Below are 18,871 nucleotides of genomic sequence, written 5' to 3'. Positions count from 1 at the left end.
TTTCTCGAACAACTCACGAGGCCTGTGTCAGGCTGTGCCGACTATCTTGATGATATTGTGGTCTCCGGCTCCACCACTGCTGAACATCTCAACACCTTACGTACCTCTTTTCAGTGTTACAGGCCACTGGGTTAAAATGCAATTTGGTTAAGTGCTGCTTCTTTCAGCTTTCTATTGTTTATGGTGGGTTCGAGGTCTCTTAGTGCTAGTATCAAACACCTCCATCAGAATATCTCTGCCACTGCTGGCTCTTACGCGTCCTCGTCGGTCAAGGAACTCTAGGTTTTTTAGGCAAGATTGCTTATTATCATTAGTTTTTGTCAAGGGCAGCATCGGTTCCACAACTGTTACATGTCTTGCTGTATAAGGGGACGTCTTTCCACTGGTCGCAGGTGTGTGAAATGGCCCTTTCCAAACTAAAGTCTTTGTTACAATCTGTATCTTGTCTTGTAACATACCAATCGGGCCAAAGTTAGTGTTAGCAACAGATGCTTCCCAGCATGGGCTGGGGGTGGTGTTAGCTCATAAATATTCTGATGGCTCTGAGCAGCCTACTGCATATGCGTCAAAGACACTTAATTTGACTCAGACTAGATATTCACGAAGAGAGAAAGAAGCCCTCGCCATTGTCTATGCCATGAAGAATTTCGTATTTTCCTCTATGATATAAAATTCTATCTCATCACGAATGAGAAGCCAGTAGTTTCACTGTTGAACCCCTCATTGTCATTGTCAAACAAAGCAGCGCATCACCTTCAATGTTGGGCGCTGCTCCTCTCTCAGTACAACTACAAGATTCACTTCCGCCCCACGGCTAAACATGCAAATGCAGATGCACTCTCCTGTCTTCCAGCTGGTCCAGACCCAGGTTTTGGGAGGAAATGATAGAATGTGGCTTGCCTGAGGCACCTCCATTGTGGGCATCCGACCCCCTCCATAACTACTACGTGTTTCAGCATTGTTGTTTGTCATTGATGGTGTTCTACTCTTCGATACAGACTGTTCAGCTCCTCGTGTATTAGTTCCCTCAGCTCTCCATTCAGAGAGCCTGCAATTGCTGTGCGCTGATCATTGGGAGGGGGGGGGGGGGGTTGTCAGCACCAAGGCGCTACCCCACTGTCATGCATTTTGGCATGATTTGGATGATGGCATCAATTGTTCGGTTACAGCATGTTCTTGACGCACATTGTAGCAAGCTTCCCCGCAGGCAATGTGGTCTCCGTGGCCACAACCTTCACGGGCATGGAACTGTCTCCACATCGATTTCGATGGCCCTTTTCATAATGCATACTGCCTGATAGTCGTTGATGCATTCTCTTGGTTCCCATAAGATATTCATTGGCCATCAACTTCTGTATCTGCCACCCGGGCAGCGTTGTTGAAAATTTTTCCATCAAAGGACTTTCGGCTATATTGGTCTCTGATAACAGCCCTCAGTTTGTGTCGCAGGAGTTTGCCTCCATCTGCAATGCCTGAACTCCAGCAGGATTCACCACATTTTTCCCCTGCACTTCCACCCACAGTCCAACAGTGAGGCTGAAAGGTTGGTTAGAACATTTAAAATGTAAATGAAAATGTATATGCTCGGACCCTGTCTAATGTTGCCTTGGATCAGTGTCTGTCTCCCTGTCGGTTCACACAGTTCAGCGACAACAGCCCTGCTGAACTGCTCCAGGGGTGTCAATCCTGGATGCTCTTATATCCCCTGTGGCCCAGTCAGGGACATCATCCGTGCAGCCATTGTCCCTTTCTGGTCCAGTGTGGCTATATGTGCATGCAGGTTTGACCGTCACCCAAAATGGATTCCTGCCATCATGTCTCAATGCCGTGGCCACTGCCTCTATGACGTCTATATGGGGGAGGGCCTCCGTGCATGTCATTATGACCGTTTGCACCTGCACATGGATGACTGGATAACCCTAGCCGGGATGCCAACATCGCCATTCCAGTCTGCATTTCTCAACAGATCACTTGATGTGGCTGGGACCCTTACGAGAGTCCCCCATCACTGGGGGACATGCCTGATTCAGCTTCTCCAATAGCCCTGTCAGTACCAACTCAGCTACCGCCCACATCGGAGCCTTCCCAACCGCCAGCTGCCGGGGCACCACCACCACCACCAGGCTCTGGACCTGATGTGGACATGGAGTTCGTACCAACGTCACCAATCCTATCATATGAGTTGACACGAGAAGGCGGACTGCAACACTGCCCATGCTCCAAGTACTTCCAAACATAGGCCCCAGTATCAGCACATCTTAATCAGAGCCTTGTGGAAGAAGACGTCGTGGACATCTCGCGAATCTGAGCTGTTCCCCGAGGGAAGAGAAATGAAGTAATGTGGGCACACTTGAAAGCCGCATGCATTAACAGTGTGTTGTCATCCACAAGAGTGCACCTTGAAAGAGCAATACTGTGTGAACTTCCGTTAGAGCCCTCCACTGGTGAGTGCATGTTTAAACCCTGTCGCACTACAGTCACACTCAGTTATCAAGTTTTTACTGCTTGCATACACTTGCCTTATGTTATTGTGTTCAGTGTGTGCTGTGGTGACCAGCATGCATGCCAGAGTCTAATAAAAGTTGTACTAACATTCTTCATTGTGTTGTGTGTCCAAGTTACAACAAATTCCTTCTTCTAGTCAGGTTGTGCCACAAATTTCTTTCTCCCCAATCCTGTTCAGTACTTCCTCATTAGTTATGTGATCTACCCATCTAAACTTCAGCATTTTTCTGTGGCACCACATTTTAAAAGTTTCTGTTCACTTCTTGTCTAAACTGTTTATTGTCCATGTTTCACTTCGATACATGTCTACACTCCATACAAATACTTACAAAAAAGATTTTCCTAACACTTAAATCTGTAAATAATTACTATTAAAAACAGTCTTGATCACGATTTATTAAACAAGGTGACCGGTTTCGACCACTACTGTGGTCATCTTCAGACCTACAAGATGTATACAAAGCACTAATGAGAGGGCTACATGCATTAATGAAAATACATAGAGTTATACGGCTATAAAGCTATAAAACGTTGAATTACCATTGAGTAGGAACCCCTTTCTGTTGGAGAATCACAACTGGAGAAACCAGTGCACGTCTTACTTTATATAATGGAGGCTCCACCCACTTCTGACTGCATGATGTCATTATTAACCAATGAGTTATAAGTCGAATTACAATTTAAAATTTCTTAGTTAAGAGAACATTGTCAAGAATTAGAAATAAATACACACTAAACTTAGCTTATTAAACAGAAATTTTAAATTGTAATTCGACTTATAACTCATTGGTTAATAATGACATCATGCAGTCAGAAGTGGGTGGAGCCTCCATTATATAAAGTAAGACGTGCACTGGTTTCTCCAGTTGTGATTCTCCAACAGAAAGGGGTTACTACTCAATGGTAATTCAACGTTTTATAGCTTTATAGCCGTATAACTCTATGTATTTTCATTAATGCATGTAGTCCTCTAATTAGTGCTTTGTATACATCTTGTAGGTCTGAAGATGACCACAGTAGTGGTCGAAACCGGTCACCTTGTTTAATAAATCGTGATCAAGACTGTTTTTAATAGTAATTATTTACAAGACATTGATCACTGCTGTTCCCGTAATGCATTCAAAAGTAATTCAATTATTGCCTAGTCAGGTATTGGGAGATTACAAGAAGTTTAGAGGGTTACGCACTAAAATTATGAAACTTAATACCAAAATATCTTTTAACAAACAATGCCTGATGAATAATGTGATTCCTAATTATGTAAAAATTAGTTTTAATACCAGATCAAATATAGAAAAGTTTTTACGACAGAAGAGTAGCATTCTGTGGATTAGATCTGAAATTAAAGATGCATATAAAGAAAAAGATGCATTAAATCTTGAAATGTACAATTTACATTTAAAAATTAGCAGTCAGTTGTCACCATTAATATTTTCACAGCTACTTAACTTTACAGATGAGAAAATTAATGCAGTGCGAGAAACTATTCTTAATAAGCATAATAAGAAAATTGCAGCCCTTGTTAGTCACCAAAATATGTGTTCACAAGATGTTTCACCAAATGTACATCACTTTCATCCAAGAGTAACCAATCTAACCAAAATTTCTTTTACTCCTGCCGAGACAACACTTTTAAACAAAGGCCTAAAATATAATTTAGCTCCACAATTGAGCAATGCAAATATTAAACGTGTGATTGCTGATGTAAAGATTGCTGCAAAACATGCACAATTTAGTAGGTCTGAAATATGTGACATTGCACGTAAAACTAAGAATGTTATTACTAATGAAAAAGATAAAAATAAACATAATAATGAATTAAAACTTGTAAAGCAAATCAACCAGAAGTTAATAACTAATAAAGCTATTGCAATCAAGGCAGATAAAGGGAATACTCTAGTCATTGTTAGCGAAGATGATTATGTTTCTAAAACTTTACAATTTTTTAATGCTAATGGAATAACTGAGGTTAATAAAGACCCGACTTCAAGATTTCAAACAAAAATTAAAAAACTGATTGATGATAATGACTCTTTACTTTCACCTAAAGATAAAATAACACTTAAAGTTATGAACCCCACTTTACCTAAGTTGAGATCGCAAATCAAATTACACAAACCAAACTTACCAATTTGTCCAATTGTTAACAATACCAACTGTCCCTCTTATAACCTAAACAAAAAGCTCAATCAAATCTTAAAATCCTTCTATGTTTATGAAGAAAATTATAGTATTAAAAACAGTTTCGAATTAACTAAGTTAATTTATGATGTGGATATTCCAAAAAACGCAAGGTTTGCATCGTTGGACATCACAAATCTTTACACGAATATACCTATTCAAGAGACTATCTCTATTATTAATGATAACTTAACGCATCACAAAATCATGAGCCCCAAAGAAATAGTAGAATTCATCGAACTGTTAAGAATTACTCTAGGTTTTAATTATTTTTCATTTAATAATAAAATATACATACAAGAAGATGGACTTGCAATGGGAAATTCCCTGGCTAGCACTATAGCAGATATCTTCGTCAACTATGTTGAAATCCAATTTTTCAAAAATAATCCAGAAATAACAAATAAAATTATATACTACAAAAGATATGTTGACGACACACTGCTATTATATAACGGCTCCAAGGAAGAAATTGACGCTTTCGCTAACAACTTAAATAATTTACATCCAAAACTTGTATTTACAGTAGAACATGAAAGTAAAAATAGTATTAATTTCCTTGACCTCACAATTACAAAACAAAATGGAAGACATAATATTTCTATTTATAGAAAACCCCCATCAACCGACGTAATAATAAATGCTACATCATGCCATCCATTAAGATACAAAATGGCATTTTTTAAAACTATGATACATAGGATGCTGAAATTACCTCTCCAACATGATGCAATCCAAAAGGAAATTGATATATTAAAACAGATAGCAGTTGCTAACAATTATAATTCCCATCAGGTTGATCTGTTATATAAAAAATTACAAGAAAAAAATGATGCCGTTATAAATTCCAAGAAGAGATTTACACATATGACATACATGGGACCTATCTCAGATAAAATAAATAAATTATTTAAGAACACAAGTGTGGCAATAGCATTTAAAACTAATAACCCCCTACAGATGAAACTGAAACACACAATTGGAGACTCAAATAGATACCAAAAGTCAGGTGTTTATAAAATAATATGTAATGATTGTGAGAAACAGTATATTGGCCAAACTGGCCGAAACTTTTTAACACGTTTCAGAGAACATACTACTTGTGCTGCACGTATCAAATCAATATTCGGTCAACATCTTGATGAATACAATCATTCTGAGGGTTGCATTTCTAGCAATCTGAAAATATTACATACTGTGCCAAAAGGACCATTGCTAAATACCTTAGAAGAAATTGAAATTTTTTCACTTCACAAAAGTAATCCATTATCTGTTTTAAACGAACAACTTCAGTTCAAAGACAAACATTTCTTTGAGCTTTTCGATGATCTGCTTTAGAATGTCTACTCTTCTGTATTTGTCTTAAAAAAAGGTCTTTTAAATTATTAAGACTTTTAGCAAATATTTTATCTTTACATTGTAATTGTATTTTACCAAACATTATTTTATGATTGACTATCTGTTTTAGAATTATTGCTTTTATGCTTTTAGACTGCATTTTGCTAATTCACATCGTTTTATTTTATTTTTGACAATGGCTCATAATTTTATAATTTTAAATTCTTTCATTTTTATTTGCTTATATGACTGGTATGTAACTTGAGGAACAGCAATGCCTTATAAAATAAAAAAAAAATAAAAAAAAATGGCACTTGTAATCTACATATTAACTTCATAGATAATATTTCATATATACGGTCAACTACTTCGTAGCGTATTTGTGCAGCATGTAGTATATATATCAGCTAGAGATTATTGTAGCTTACTCTTTTCATTTCAATAAAGACAAGTTGCTGCTCAATAATACATCGTCTGACGCCACAGTCTTTTCCATTCAACTTCGCAACAACTTCGTTGGAAAGAAGCCTGCTGCCACATCTTTGCATCGGCGTTTGTCCTCACCATGGCAACCACTAGTTCGACTATCGACTCTACAACAACTTCAGTGGAAAAAGCTTGCTTCTTCATCTTTGCAACGGCATCTAACTTCACCATAGCAACCAGTGGTTCCAAATGGTTCACTGACAGGCCACGAGAGGGCAACCCATGTACTGCCAAACCGAAGTTCATTTTCCTACATATTTAAATATTTTTAACGCTTTTTAATTGACTATAGCTGTTTAATAAGCTAAGTTTAGTGTGTATTTATTTCTAATTCTTGACAATGTTCTCTTAACTAAGAAATTTTAAATTGTAATTCGACTTATAACTCATTGGTTAATAATGACATCATGCAGTCAGAAGTGGGTGGAGCCTCCATTATATAAAGTAAGACGTGCACTGGTTTCTCCAGTTGTGATTCTCCAACAGAAAGGGGTTCCTACTCAATGGTAATTAACGTTTTATAGCTTTATAGCCGTATAACTCTATGTATTTTCATTAATGCATGTAGCCCTCTAATTAGTGCTTTGTATACATCTTGTAGGTCTGAAGATGACCACAGTAGTGGTCGAAACCGGTCACCTTGTTAAATAAATCGTGATCAAGACTGTTTTTAATAGTAATTATTTACAAGATATTGATCACTGCTGTTCCCGTAATGCATTCAAAAGTAACTTAAATCTGTATTTGATGTTAACAAATTTCTCTTCTTCAGAAAAGCTTTTCTTGCCATTGGCAGTGTACATTTCATATCCTTTTTACTTGGGCCATCAGCAGCTGTTTTACTGCCCAACTAGCAAAACTCATCTACTGCTTTAAGTGTCTCATTTCCGTATCTAATTCCCTCAGCATCCTCTGATTTGTGTATAATGTCTGTCTGTGTAAATGTTTATTAGACAATGGATACTCTGGATAGGAATATCAACAATGTAGGAAAAGATAGATTGCTGCTTATTGTAGCACATTATAGTTGCATTCCACCCTGAACTGCTGGAGTTGGCAGTTATGTGTGCATGAGGTGTGCTTGCTTGTGTGTATGAATGGTGTGTGTTTTATTTTTGCTGATGAAGGATGTGGCCAAAAGCTCTGTGTGGGTGTCTTTTAATTGTGCCTGTCTGCAAACTTAACATGTCTTCTTTACGGTAAATCATAAACTGTCTTTTCATACTTTGTAAATGTGTATTATAGTGAATTTTCTCATCATGAGAGTACTGAAAGGTGATCTATGTACATTGTTAAAAACCATTCAAAGGCCAAGATCACAAAAATATTTTTTATTCAAGACAACCAGTTTCAACAGTCTTCATTGTTATCTTCAAGGCATAAACTTTTTTTGGTTAAACATGTTCTTTCACTCTGAACTTCATGCACAAGGTGTCAACTGGATAAAATTCAGCACATTATAAATATTTGTCATCACAAAAAAACTTAAAAACACAGAGCACCTTGTCTGGAAGGCTGTGTCCATATACATATTACACACAGATGCTTGTTACATGACACATATCAGTACACAATAGCACACCTGTGTATAAGAGCATCATGTAAAACACTGATGTAAATTAGTCAAGAACTTATCAAGATGTCTGCCAACAAAATACCCCTTTATATATTTATACAGTATATATTTAAGAAGTATGTAGTCTACGTCCATGTGATTTTTATTAGAATAATGTGAAGTAAATCAGGTGAAAAGGTTTCGAGATTTTTGCGTACAACTTCCCCCTTTATGTACTATATATGTTTAAAAAAAGTATGGTCTTTGTCCATCTAAATGTTTATTAGAGCGTGTCGTGTAAATGTATGAAGTAAATCGGTCTAGAACTTGTCGAAGTAATTCGGTCTAGAACTCGTCAAAATTATTGGAAAAAATTATAAACAACTTTTCTTTACGTGTTTTTTGTGTGTGTGTTTTCTGAGTTTAGTACAGTATCATGTAAAGATTTTAAGTAAATCAGTCAAGACCTTTTTGAGATGTTTGCAAATACTGTTGCCCCTTTATATATATATATATATATATATATATATATATATATATATATATATATATATATATATATATATATATATATATATATATAATGGAAGGAAACATTCCACGTGGGAAAAATTATATATAAAAACAAAGATGAGGTGACTTACCGAACAAAAGCGCTGGCAGGTCGATAGACACACAAACATACACACAAAATTCAAGCTTTCGCAACAAACTGTTGCCTCATCAGGAAAGAGGGAAGGAGAGGGGAAGACGAAAGGAAGTGGGTTTTGAGGGAGAGGGTAAGGAGTCATTCCAATCCCGGGAGCGGAAAGACTTAACTTAGGGGGAAAAAAGGACAGGTATACACTCGCACACACGCACATATCCATCCACACATACAGACACAAGCAGACATATTTAAAGATGTCTTTAAATATGTCTGCTTGTGTCTGTATGTGTGGATGGATATGTGCGTGTGTGCGAGTGTATACCTGTCCTTTTTTCCCCCTAAGTTAAGTCTTTCCGCTCCCGGGATTGGAATGACTCCTTACCCTCTCCCTCAAAACCCACTTCCTTTCGTCTTCCCCTCTCCTTCCCTCTTTCCTGATGAGGCAACAGTTTGTTGCGAAAGCTTGAATTTTGTGTGTATGTTTGTGTTTGTTTGTGTGTCTATCGACCTGCCAGCGCTTTCGTTCGGTAAGTCACCTCATCTTTGTTTTATATATATATATATATATATATATATATATACCATCGTGTGAATGTTTGTTAGAGCATTGTGTAAAAATTTGAAGCAAATTTGACTAAGACTTTTCAAGATGCACATTAACAATATTAAATAACAACTTGTCTTTATATAGTCGTATAGGTTATTATTATTGTTGTTGTTCTTAATATTATTCACTCCATTATTTCTGGGTGTGTAATTTTCACAAACATCAGTGTACATTGACAAGGAACAATAGCTGAAGGCAAAGACATGCATTGTAAGAAGTTCCTGTGATTTTGTCTGCAGAAAATGGTGAACATAAACCTGCTGGGCACCCTTCAGATGACACATGCAGTGCTGCCTCAGATGAAGAACAACAGGGAGGGCAGCCATATTGTGCTTGTAGGATCCCAAGCTAGCCTCTTAGGCCTCTATGGTTTCAGTGCTTACTGCAGCACCAAGTTCGCCATCAGGGGATTGGCCGAGGCCCTTGAGATGGAGGTTAGTACTGTAATCATTGTTTTCTTTGCATGCTGCTGATATAACAGTAACTTAATCGTTTCATATTTCAGATAAAGGTTTAAATCATTGATCAGTTATGTATGTTCCAAAGTGAAGCAACAACCAGTACTTATCAAACGTTGGCTTATGGATGTAAAGATTTGAAAATTGTCAGATTTGCTAACTTTATGAAGATTTCTCAGTTATTTTATCTCACTGTTTCTCCTGCAACTTGCCTGCCTAATTTTTGTGAACACCCATTCAAGCACAGCAAGTAGGCCTACGTTCTATGTATTCTACACCCATATGAGGAACATAAAATAAGACTACAGCAATGGATTACAACATTATTTCATTCTGTCACTTCATGTTTGTAAATTCGGAGAAAAAATTTTCCTGCTCGAGTAATTTTTTTTTACTTATGTTGTTCTGATTTGTTGATAAAGTCTTCCATAAGTGGTGGGGGTGGAAGGGGGACGGTTTGCTCAATTTAATCTGCAGTAGTTATTCTGTTTCAAGCCATCAGTTCTGCAATTGTTTTTTTCAAACCACTTTTCTCTCCTATATATACTGTGGTTACTGCATTTTCTTTCTTATTTCCTATTTATTCCATCCCCCCCCCCCCCCCCCCCACTCCAAATCATAAACTCTCTGTCCTAGGTCTAAATCTGCATATATCCTCCTCCAAGCCATAATACAGTGCACAGTAGAGGTACTTCGGGCCATTGCCAGTCATTCCCTTTTGTGTTCCAGTCTCAGATTGACTAAGGAAAAAGTGGTTGCTTGGGCCATAATTTCCCTTATTTTGTCCTTACCTGACCTGAATGTTGGAGGCAGTACAATCTTTCTGCAAACTGTTGCAAATTCTAGGTGCCCAAATTCCATCAGTCTACATTTACATCTATATCTACATACATAGTCCACAAGCCACCGTACAGTGTGTGGCGGATGGTACCCTGTACCTCTACTAGCCATTCTCTTTCCTGTTCCACTTGCAAATAAATCTAGGGTAAAATGACTGTCTAAAAGCCTTTGTATGAGCCCTAGTTTCCCATACCTTATCTTCATGGCCCTTACGCAAATTATACGTAGGTAGCAGTAGAATCATTCTGTAGTCAGCTTTAAATTCCAGTTCTCAAAATTTTCTCAGTAACGTTCATCAAAAAGAATATCATCTTTCTTCCATGGATTCCCATTTAAGTTCCCAAAGTTTTTAATAGTGTTTTGCAAAAGATAGTAGTTCCGTTCCCTCCAAGCATTCCTGACTACGCTAACCAAGCATTGCTACGACACCCTTGTATCGATCAAACCAGTCCATATGAAATCTACAAACACCACTCTGAATTGCATTGATGTATTCTTTTAGTTTCACCTGGTAAGAATCCCAAACAGTCATGCAGTGGTTGCCCATGCATTCTGTACACGATTTCCTTTAGAGTTGCAATAAACTATCCCATAAATTTGCTAATAAACTGTAGTCATCCATTTGCCTCTCCTACAACTGATCTTATGTGGTTGTCCCAATTAATCTCATTCAGCAATCTTACACCTTGGTATTTAATTGAAGTGGCAGTCAAATGGTGTATCATTAATACTGTTCAAATAATTCAGTTTCCCTCACTCATTCTTATTACACTACCTGACCAAAACAGTGAATCACTCAGACGGAGAGGAGGAAACCAAATGAAACTACATATTGATGTTATCTCACTAAATACAAAACTGAGTCAAATTTGTAAAGAACGTGGTGGTAGGAGGCCACTTACCAGTGTGATGTTGCACCCTCTCTGGCCTGGATTCATGCGCTGATTTGGGTAGGAAGAGTGTTGTAAAGCCATTATATCCTCTCATGAAGCAAACTGGCCCCTCAGTGGCTGTAACTGCTTCTTGATGTACTGGCACTGGGATGAAGTTGTCATCTGAACTGGTTCCACACGTTCTATTGGGAACAGATTTAGGGATCTTGCTGTCCACATGAGTAACCCAACATCACGCATACGGTTGATAGAGACACATGCTGTGTGTGAGCGAACATTGTCCTGTTGAAAAATGTCAGCACGATACTGCCACATGAAAGTTAACGCATAGGTACACAGGATGCCCTTGATGTACCTTGTGGCATCAGAAGTGTCTTAGGTGCTACGAGCCGTGACCTGAAGTCATACCTGACAGCTCCCTACATGATGATGGCCAGAGAATCATTGCTGTGCCTCTCCAAAACATTGCAAGAATGGGATCTCTCCAACATTGATGACGGTCATCCGGAGTTGTTCAGAACTGTGAGTTATTGCCGAACACTGTGCGTTGCCATTCATGTACAGCCCATTCTTCCCGGTCCTGGCACAACTCCAAATGCAGCCATTTGTGTTGTGATGTTAACGGCAGACTGCAGGTGGAACGATAATTCCCTAGAGCGGCAGCTGCTAGTCTCCAACCAAACGTGCGGGATGACACAGAATGCTGCAAGGAGTCCATTACATGCTCTTGGATGTGTTGGTGCCCATACAGCAGTTCCAACTTTAGTGGCCGAATGTTGGCCAACCGAACCTCGCCCAATGGGTATCCCTGCCCTTGCGTTCCCACGCAGTGCAGCATCAGGTCACTGTCACATCAAAATGCTGCAGAAATTTGGATGTTGTATGATTTAAGTGTCAGGAAGTCTTTTCAGAAAGTATTTGATGGGGTGTAGCCATGTATGGAAGTGAAACATTGATGATAAACAGTGTAGACAAGAAGAGAATAGGAGCTTTTGAAATGTGGTGCTACAGAAGAAGAATGCTGAAGACTAGATGGGTAGATCATGTAACTAATGGAGAGGTACTGAATAGAATTGAGGAGAAGAGAAATTTGTGATAAAACCTGACTAGAAAAAGGGATCGGTTGATAGGACATGTTCTGAGGCATCAAGGGATCACCAATTCAGTATTGGAGGGAAGCGTGGAGGGTAAAAATTGTAAAGGGAGACCAAGAGATAAATTCACTAAGCAGATTCTGAAGGATGTAGGTTGCAGTAGCTATTCGGAGATGAAGAGGCTTGCACAGAGCTGCATCAAACCAGTCTCTGGACTAAAGACAACAACAACAACAGCAACAACAACATGATTTCACCAATCAAACAAATGGGGACCCACAATGAAACCTTTTTTAACCTTGTGCCAAGTGCTAATAAAACTGTCTCACATTAGTGTGTGGCACCTCCACTCCTTCATAGGGACTACTCAGCACCTGATAATGTCGATGTCTCTTGTTTACCCAAACAAACCTTGCAACAACACTAAACATGAACAGTACTAATGCACTAAAGGTGGCTGTTACACGTGTCAGACAGAAGTGCAACAGTAATCATTAACGTACTCATCGATAGTGGGTACGACAAATCAAACACTGGAAAAAGTCCTGCTCACTACCCTTCTCACCCCTCCCACAGCGGTATTCCACCGTCCACCGAACCTACACAATATCACAATATACTCGTCCATCCTTACACAACCGTCGCAGGTTCGAGGCCTGCCTCGGGCATGGATGTGTGCGATGTCCTTAGGTTAGTTAGGTTTAACTAGTTCTACGTTCAAGGGGGCTGATGACCTCAGATGTTTAGTCTCATAGACCTACTCAGTCCGGTCACTAACATCACCTATCCCATCAAAGGCAAGGCTACCTGTGGAACCAGTCATGTGGTGTACAAGCTAAGCTGCAACCACTGTGCTGCATTCTATGTGGGCATGACAACCAACAAGCTGAAACTTCCTGGCAGATTAAGACTGTGTGCCCGACCGAGACTCGAACTCGGGACCTTTGCCTTTCGCGGGCAAGTGCTCTACCATCTGAGCTACCGAAGCACGATTCATGCCCGGTACTCACAGCTTTACTTCTGCCAGTATCTCGTCTCCTACCTTCCAAACTTTACAGAAGCTCTCCTGCGAACTTTGCAGAACTAGCACTCCTGAAAGAAAGGATACTGCAGAGACATGGCTTAGCCACAGCCTGGGGGATGTTTCAAGAAGTAAAGCTGTGAGTACCGGGCTGAGTCGTGCTTCGGTAGCTCAGATGGTAGAGCACTTGCCCGCGAAAGGCAAAGGTCCCGAGTTCGAGTCTCGGTTGGGCACACAGTTTTAATCTGCCAGGAAGTTTCATATCAGCGCACACTCCGCTGCAGAGTGAAAATCTCATTCTGGAACAAACAAGCTGTTGACTTTGTCTTCTGGGTGCATCAGTTTCTTTGCCAGGCAGTGTAATTTACATCTAGCCAGATTGGAGGCAAGCTGCCATTCATTTCCCGAAGTAGAAATTCAGTATGTCATCCTGAATCCAACAACTGTCACTCAGTGATGAGTTTTAGCAGTACCCAACAGTGTTGTCAGCAAACTGTCTCACAAGGAGACAGCCAGACTTGTCATTTTGAAACTTGTTTTGATTTTTTTTAAGTTCACTTTTAGTCACCTTTGCAAAAACACCTTACATAAAACTTTCCAAGAGAGAGTTGGAGTTACTTAAAAAGTTAAGAAGTATAATATGTTTTTCACAGTTCCCTCACTTGCAACTGCAATTGGTCTATTATGTGTTACAGCATTCCCATCTCTCTTCTTTCATTGCTTTGTGAGTTCAGTACTGAATCATTAATTGAAAGCAATCAAAAGATAACTAAATATTCATAGAGAAATACAGTTTATATTTTATAGAAAATATTGTTTCCAAATTGGTAAGGAGACTATGCATGTAAATGCAGAATTCCCAACAAGTTGTTGTTGTTGATTTGGGTGAGGAGACCAAACTGCGAGGTCTTTGGTCTCATTGGATTAGGGAAGGAAGGGGAAGGAAGTCGGCCATTGCCCTTTTAAAGGAACCATCCCGGCATTTACCTGAAGTGATTTAGGGAAATCAGGATGGACAGATGCAGGATTGAACCGTGGTCCTCCCGAATGCGAGTCCCAAGAAGTCAAAATTAATTTAATTTCTTGCAACTATTGCAACAATTGGAAATATTGATACAAGGCTACAAGAAGTCAATTAAGAATTACATTTTTCAGCCCTGTGTGTCACGGCCGGACTTAGTTAAGAGTGAGTCTGGCCCATACCTGACTCCATTAAAGGCTCTGAGATAGTCGGCTCAAAATATGTACGTTAAAATACATTTGTCAGTAATGGATTACAGAATTTAAATCATCATGACACATTTAGGATACTTAGCGCACAAATTTTGTGTGGTGGCAGTCAACATTTTTGGAGCTGTTGATCTTGAGTGATGTTTCTCAAAAAGGTAATGGCCAATCTAAAGGCTGCACCTTGAAATGCCAGTTAGCTATATGTAGCAAAGATTTAGGAGTATGGCTTCTACAGAGTACAGCTCTTACAGGCTTCCCAAAAGCTCAGTCACTTCTGCCTTGCTGTCCTGTTTCACACCTTTGTCAAGTCTATGTCTCAAGCAGAACTTGGGAGGCGCCATATTAAATTTTGTCCTAATCTTATGAAGCCCATATTTGGTGGGTTTTATATTATAACTTACATCCTATGACTATATGTTGCTCCAAAGCACCAGCAAAAAATATATCATTATTGCTATGATTTGATGTAGAAAAATGGTGGGAAACTTCATATTGATGGTGAAAGAACTTCCATATTTCATTGGTTTTGCATTAGAACTTGGTTTTATGAAAATATGCCATTTCAGTCTAATAGTGTGTTGAAGATGAATCAAAAGCCCATCATTCTCGGTATAATTTCTTATAATTAAATGTCAGTTAATGTGGCTTAGTGCCTTTAAGAGATCATATAAAATAAGAATCACAAGTCCGGAGGATTAAGGTATTTTAGAGGATAAAGACACAGACTTATGATGCCAAAGTTCATGTGTTCTTGTCCTGCTTCCTCCAGATTTTTTTATTCACCTTCATGTGTTCCGAAAGATTCTGGGACTTCCTTATCAATTTAATATAAATATACACTGTAACATCTGAAGAATAAAGTTCCCTATCAAAGTTGGTACCTTACAACAGAACCACAAGTAATGACAGCTGCTGCCATATGCAGCAACGAATGAGAGATGTCGGCATGGACATACCCTCAAAAAGTTCCATATGCCACCACTGTCAGAAGATTACTTAAGTCATAGTGCAATCCAACTCATCCTCTGCAATCATTGCATACAACAGTATCATCTTAGGCAGATGTAGCAGCAAGAGTTATGTTAGAAGCCAGAACTGTGTCTCAAAGTTTATAGTCAGTTGTACACTAAGAGGAGACTATAATTTTGTATTGTATCGAGTGATAGGTTGCAGAGTTGAGAGATAGTAAAAAATCTGTGGACATAGGTTGTTTCCAATTTAACTATTTAAGACTGTTCAGGTCTTAATAAACTGATCTAATATTTTGTGTGTGTAGTAGTATCTGCTTCACCTCCTCCAGGAGGTGTGCTAGGACTCACTGCAGTGCTGATGCGAATGTCTCAAGTGTTTTGTGTTTTGTTTGTCTGGCACTGCAATGTACATATGAGCCCCGCCCCCCCCCCCCCCCTCTCTCTCTCTCTCTCTCTCTCTCTCTCTCTCTCTCTCTCTCTCTCTCTCTCTCTCTCTCTCTGTGTGTGTGTGTGTGTGTGTGTGTGTGTGTGTGTGTGTGTGTGTGTGTGTGTGTGTGTGTGTGTGTGGGGGGGGGGGGGGGGGCCTGCGCGTGCGTGCACGATTCTTTTCTGAGATGCTGCCTGATCTGATTCACTGTTCATTATGTATTTATTCATACAAAAATCACAATCAAAGCACAGTACTTGGGATGTCGCAGGAACATCACTATTTCATCACGTGAACTCGTAAATGCAACAGTGTAAAAACATATAAAACATTAAATGTCGCAAGTTAAGAATTGAAAGCACATAAAATGTTATGCATAAACAGCATTAAAGTACCTATAGATGTTGTCTTGGAGTTAGTTTTTTGTATTATTCAATAGTTGAATATGAAACGTCAAGAAGGTGAAGTGTGAGCTTTTGGTTTTAGCGTTATTCTGCCACTGCTGCTACTCCCCTCCCTCCCCTGCCCAACAAACACTCCCCCTCCCCATACATCTCAGTCATAGTGTCAGACTGATCTGTAAAAGTATTCCAGGGTCCAGCTTAGTTCCGATTGATGTTACAGAGTTCCGCAGTATGGAAACCACAAGGCGCACCTGGTCTAGTCTAATGTCAGTAGATTCTGAGTAATATCATGGATGTTTAATCAGATTTTGAAATTGAGGAGAAGAAAATGGATAACATACTACTAATTGAATTTTAAGAATATTGCCACAGCGGTATACTGAAAACTTTGGTCGTCTGCCCATAACAATTTTGTCTACAAATGTTTGGTAAAATTCCTTCCTCTGATGGAGAAATTCTTAGTCTAGTGACAGAAATTAGAATTTCATTTGTTGTAGAAGGTGGAATATGAAGCATAATTCTCTTTCGCAGTATGAGCCCAAAATGCAGCTGATAATAAGTCAGAATTTGTATGATGCGACTAACAAGCTAGAAACAGAAGGGATTTTGTACCCACAGATCGGAAGAAAACATGACACATAAAAATATAAACATTTTCTCTTCCATTTTCCCAAACTTCGTTTAGTACGCTATAAGATCTTGTGTGAAGAACATTGCTACTTTAAATGTGGTCCAAAGTTTCTGGTCAGTTCTCAAAGAAAAATTCATAAGGCAGTTAACAATGAGTCATCCAGACTGAGCATGGACATTCTTTTGTATAGATATGTAAGTGCAGACAGGGAGACAAATATTTAATGTTTGTGTTATTTCCAGTTGACAGTTACATTGTTCTGCAATTTTGTTTTTCTGCCTATACAACTCACTCACAGGACGGACAAATCGATATTTCTTTTGACAATGCTGATATAGGCATTTCTTACTGCATCCATTCTCCAATACACCGCTGCTCCATGAGGATAACTAATTTCAGTTTCTTCACTTTCAGTGTATTCGTAATCTGGTATATAGTGTTCAAGTTGTTTCTGCCCATATGCGCGTGTTAATTTAAATTCACTTATGCAGGTGAGATTGAATGCACACAATATTTTTTGGAGCTCAAACTATAATCAGAACAAAGCCTTGAAGCGAGCTACTTTGTCAATGTGCAAACTTCTCCGATTATATATTCTACACTTGCTGAAACAATAACTAATGAATCCAGGGCTATTCATCTCTCATTTTCAAGTGCTAAGCTAGGAAATACACATTCTTTACGATTTATTTAAGGTAACTTCCAGTGTGAATTCACAGCTGAAATTTGGCAATGGATTTTAAGCGATGTTAACTATGAGTGGCAAAAAAATGACAGGTTTCGACACGACAAGTCTTACCATTCCTTTCTGTTCTTGAACTTTGTCCTGAAAGACATGTGGTAGATGTCATAAAATCATTCAAAACAGACACATTTTCTGCACCATGTGTATTGAATAAAACACACTTCGGTGCATGCACATTTCTTTTTCATACTAGTTGCCATTAAAGAAATTTGAATTATATTCATGGAAACATGCCTGCGCGTAATTAGTTGACGGTGAGAGGCTTCATGAATCACAATATAAAATGGTATGTGTTTTGATTATCTATAACAGCATATCTTATTATATTTTAACTATATTGGTATATTATAGTGCTATTATTGCAGAAAGCTAATCTTCAGTTTTAGTAAATACTTTTAACTATTCATGTGAAAAAATTAAAATCAAACTTGTGCAATTTGAACCCATGTTATACTGCTCAGTAAGCAGTCCCTCTTATCATTCCACCAACTCTCTAGGTAAATGTTGAAATGAGCTCAACATGATTGTTAACATTATTGTTTCGAACAATAAGGCATAGTCAACCTGTATGGACACATTTAGAGAGACTGAATTACTTTACTTGCTTGTGGGAGCACCTTACCCTAAGGGGGCGAGCGGCATTATTCTGCACGAAGTTCTCACGTTATTCACTCATGTGGTGGCAGTATTCTGCAACATTGACTGACACTCTAATGCAAAGAGTTATGTCTGTTATCACATCATCATTCTGTAACAGCTGATGACTGTACTCCTGAACCACTTTGCATTGAGTAGTGCATCCACTTTATTCATGAGCCATACCTTGTCACCAACAG

At 38.8% G+C, this 18,871-nt stretch overlaps 1 protein-coding gene across 2 annotated transcripts in view; it reads left to right on the top strand.

The window, feature by feature from the left end:
* The window catches only part of LOC126412055 (3-ketodihydrosphingosine reductase), a 74,170-nt gene that overhangs the window by 34,199 nt on the left and 21,100 nt on the right, over positions 1-18,871 (top strand). For both annotated transcript variants that reach the window (XM_050081435.1, XM_050081436.1), the window contains exon 5: positions 9,561-9,755. In XM_050081435.1, coding sequence (XP_049937392.1) covers positions 9,561-9,755 — 195 coding nt within the window. The remainder of the gene's footprint in view (positions 1-9,560; positions 9,756-18,871) is intronic.

This window comes from Schistocerca serialis, chromosome 7, assembly GCF_023864345.2.
Source record: "Schistocerca serialis cubense isolate TAMUIC-IGC-003099 chromosome 7, iqSchSeri2.2, whole genome shotgun sequence".
In the NCBI taxonomy this organism is placed as follows: domain Eukaryota; kingdom Metazoa; phylum Arthropoda; class Insecta; order Orthoptera; family Acrididae; genus Schistocerca; species Schistocerca serialis.
Note: the sequence above shows the minus strand (reverse complement) of the source record. Positions and strands in the feature narration are given on the sequence as shown.